Source organism: Vipera berus, assembly GCF_964194415.1.
Source record: "Vipera berus genome assembly, chromosome: 11".
Taxonomy (NCBI): Eukaryota; Metazoa; Chordata; class Lepidosauria; order Squamata; family Viperidae; genus Vipera; species Vipera berus.
In genome coordinates, this window is record NC_138214.1 from 9,899,460 (window position 1) to 9,902,051 (window position 2,592).

At 65.2% G+C, this 2,592-nt stretch overlaps 1 protein-coding gene across 1 annotated transcript; it reads left to right on the plus strand.

Moving 5' to 3' along the window:
- Window positions 1-232: 232 nt before the first annotated feature.
- LOC308673070 (brain-specific homeobox/POU domain protein 3-like) lies at window positions 233-2,185 on the plus strand (the record flags this gene model as incomplete). The annotated part of the gene is made up of 2 exons (XM_081336451.1): window positions 233-355; window positions 1,259-2,185. Exons 1-2 carry the CDS (start codon window positions 236-238, stop codon window positions 2,183-2,185), a joined length of 1,047 nt encoding a protein of 348 aa, XP_081192577.1. The 5' UTR covers window positions 233-235.
- Between the last annotated feature and the right edge of the window lie 407 nt (window positions 2,186-2,592).

Consider the following 2,592-nt stretch of genomic DNA (forward strand, 5'->3'; position numbering starts at 1 on the left):
GAAAGCGGCACCACGGAGGGGGCGGGCACGGCCTGCCTCTTCAGCCAATGAAGGGGCGGCCCGCTGGAAAGGCGTGGCCAGGATGGTCCTATAATGTCATTGAGGCTGCCGGAGCGCCCGGTCAGAGACAATAAGACGCGCCGCCGAGCTGGAGCGACCACCTGCTCGCCTCCTCTGGTTCCCCTTCTTCTTCTTCTTCTTCTTCTTCTTCTTCGCCGCCCCCCTCGCCGCCACCATGATGTCCATGAACAGCAAGCAGGCGTTCAGCATGCACCCCATCCTGCACGAGCCGAAGTACACCCACCTGCACACCAGCTCCGAGGCCCTCCGGAGAGCCTGCCTGCCCGCCCCGCAGGTGAGCCGGGAAGGAAAAGGAATCGGTTTGAGGTTCAGGCTGGCCAGGTTGGGTATCCTCGTCCCCTCCCCTCACCCCCCCTCCCCCAATGTGGCCTAGAAGAGAGAGCTGCAAGCGCTCCTTTCCCCCTCCAGTGTCTGTCTAGGTCCGGATTCCCGGGAATAGACCAGGGGGACCGGGTGGGCTTCGGAGTGAGCTCCCTTGATCCCACCGGGGAAATCTCCCGGGACTTCCGCGGAATGCAGACCCCCCGCCCGGCGTTTATTCAACCTCTCCGCGAGGCCAAAGGGTGGGAGAGTTACCAAGTTCCCGCTCGGTGTAGCTTCTCGTTTGGGGGACTCGAACCTCAAAGAGATGCTCGAGTCCTGAAAGACCTGGCGGAATGTTGTTGGACAATTCCCCTTGCCCAACTTTACCCCCTGGTGCCTCGAGCGCACAACCTTCTCTCTCTCTTTCAAGCTCCAGGGCCTGAGAAGACGTTTTAGTCTCTGCTGGGGCGCCTCGGGGAGAGGGGCGTCGGTTGGGACGGGCTCCCGAGGCCTTGGAGAGACTGGTCGGTGGGCAAGAATTGGCTAGCTAGGTTGAAGACAGATTCCTGCGGGTCTTTCTGTGTTGCTGCGCATGCTGGGAATTGTAACTCCGATATATTTTGGTGGCCCGAATGGGGCAAGCAGTGGGGCGAGAGGAACCGAACCGGGGGAGGGAGAAAATTTCCGAGGATCCCCGATGTTCCCATTTCGGGGTTGGCCCGTCGTGCCAAGGGCTTGCGGAGCCAGGCAGGAGCCAGGGTTCGCAGACCGAGGGGTGGGGGGGGTGGGTGGTTAGCACTGGCGTCTCCCGGCGGTTCTCCCTCTCTAAGCCCCGTGTCGTCTCTCTTCCCTCCTCCGCCCCCTAACCTCGCAGCTGCAGAGCAACTTCTTCGCCGGCCTGGACGAGACGTTGCTGCGCGGGGCCGAGGCGCTGGCGGCCGTGGACCTGGTCTCGCAGAAGAACCACCCCTTCAAGCCGGACGCCACTTACCACACCATGAGCAGCGTCTCCGTCTCCTGCACGCCCACCGCCTCCTCCGTCCACCTGCACCCGCCCTCGGTGCTGAGCGGCCACGCGCACCACGCGCATCCCCACCAGCCGGCCCAGGGCCTGGAGGGCGAGCTGTTGGAGCACCTGACCTCGGCCTTACCGCTGGCCGACGTGGGCGCCGCGCCCGCCCACCCGCACCCGCACCCTTCCGCCCACCTGCCGGCTCTCAACGGCCTGGGCCACCCGGCGCACGGGCAGCCGCCCCTGGCCATGGGCTCCCACCCGCCCCACGGCCTGGCCTCGCACCCCGCCGTCCTGGCGGGCCCCGAGACGGAGACGGACCCACGCGAGCTGGAAGCCTTCGCCGAACGCTTCAAGCAGCGGCGCATCAAGCTGGGCGTGACCCAGGCCGACGTGGGCTCGGCGCTGGCCAACCTCAAGATCCCGGGCGTGGGCTGCCTGAGCCAGAGCACCATCTGCCGCTTCGAGTCGCTCACCCTCTCGCACAACAACATGGTGGCCCTCAAGCCCATCCTGGAAGCTTGGCTGGAGGAAGCCGAGCGCGCCCAGCGCGAGAAGCTGGCCAAGCCCGAGTCTTACTCGACGGGCGACAAGAAGCGCAAACGCACCTCCATCGCCGCGCCCGAGAAGCGCTCGCTCGAGGCCTACTTCGCCGTCCAGCCCCGGCCTTCCTCCGAGAAGATCGCGGCCATCGCCGAGAAGCTGGACCTCAAGAAAAACGTGGTGCGGGTCTGGTTCTGCAACCAGAGACAGAAACAGAAGCGCATGAAGTTCTCCGCCGCTTATTAGGCCGACGCCGACGGGGAAAGGACGGGTGGGGAGGAAGAGCGGCCGGCCGCTGCCCACGCCACGCGCGGGAATGGAGGCCACGCGCGGCTTCGGAGGGTGAGGACGGGCCGCCGCTCTCCAGGCCCGAGGTGGAGGCGCTGCTTCCTCGCTGGACGCTTCAGCCATCCCGGACCTTTGCAACCGTCCCCCCACCCCGCCCACTCCCGCCGGGGTGTGTGTGTGGGTGTCGGGGGTGTCGGGGCGCGGATAAGAACTGAGTCCCACGCGAACGGGGAAACCCGACCGACCCAACGAAGCAGCAAAAGGCAGACTCTGGTTTTCTAAATAAAAGAACAATGCAAACCATTAAAAGCGTTACAACGAAGGAGGGGGGGAGGGGAAACCTTTTCCTTCCTCCTCACACCTTG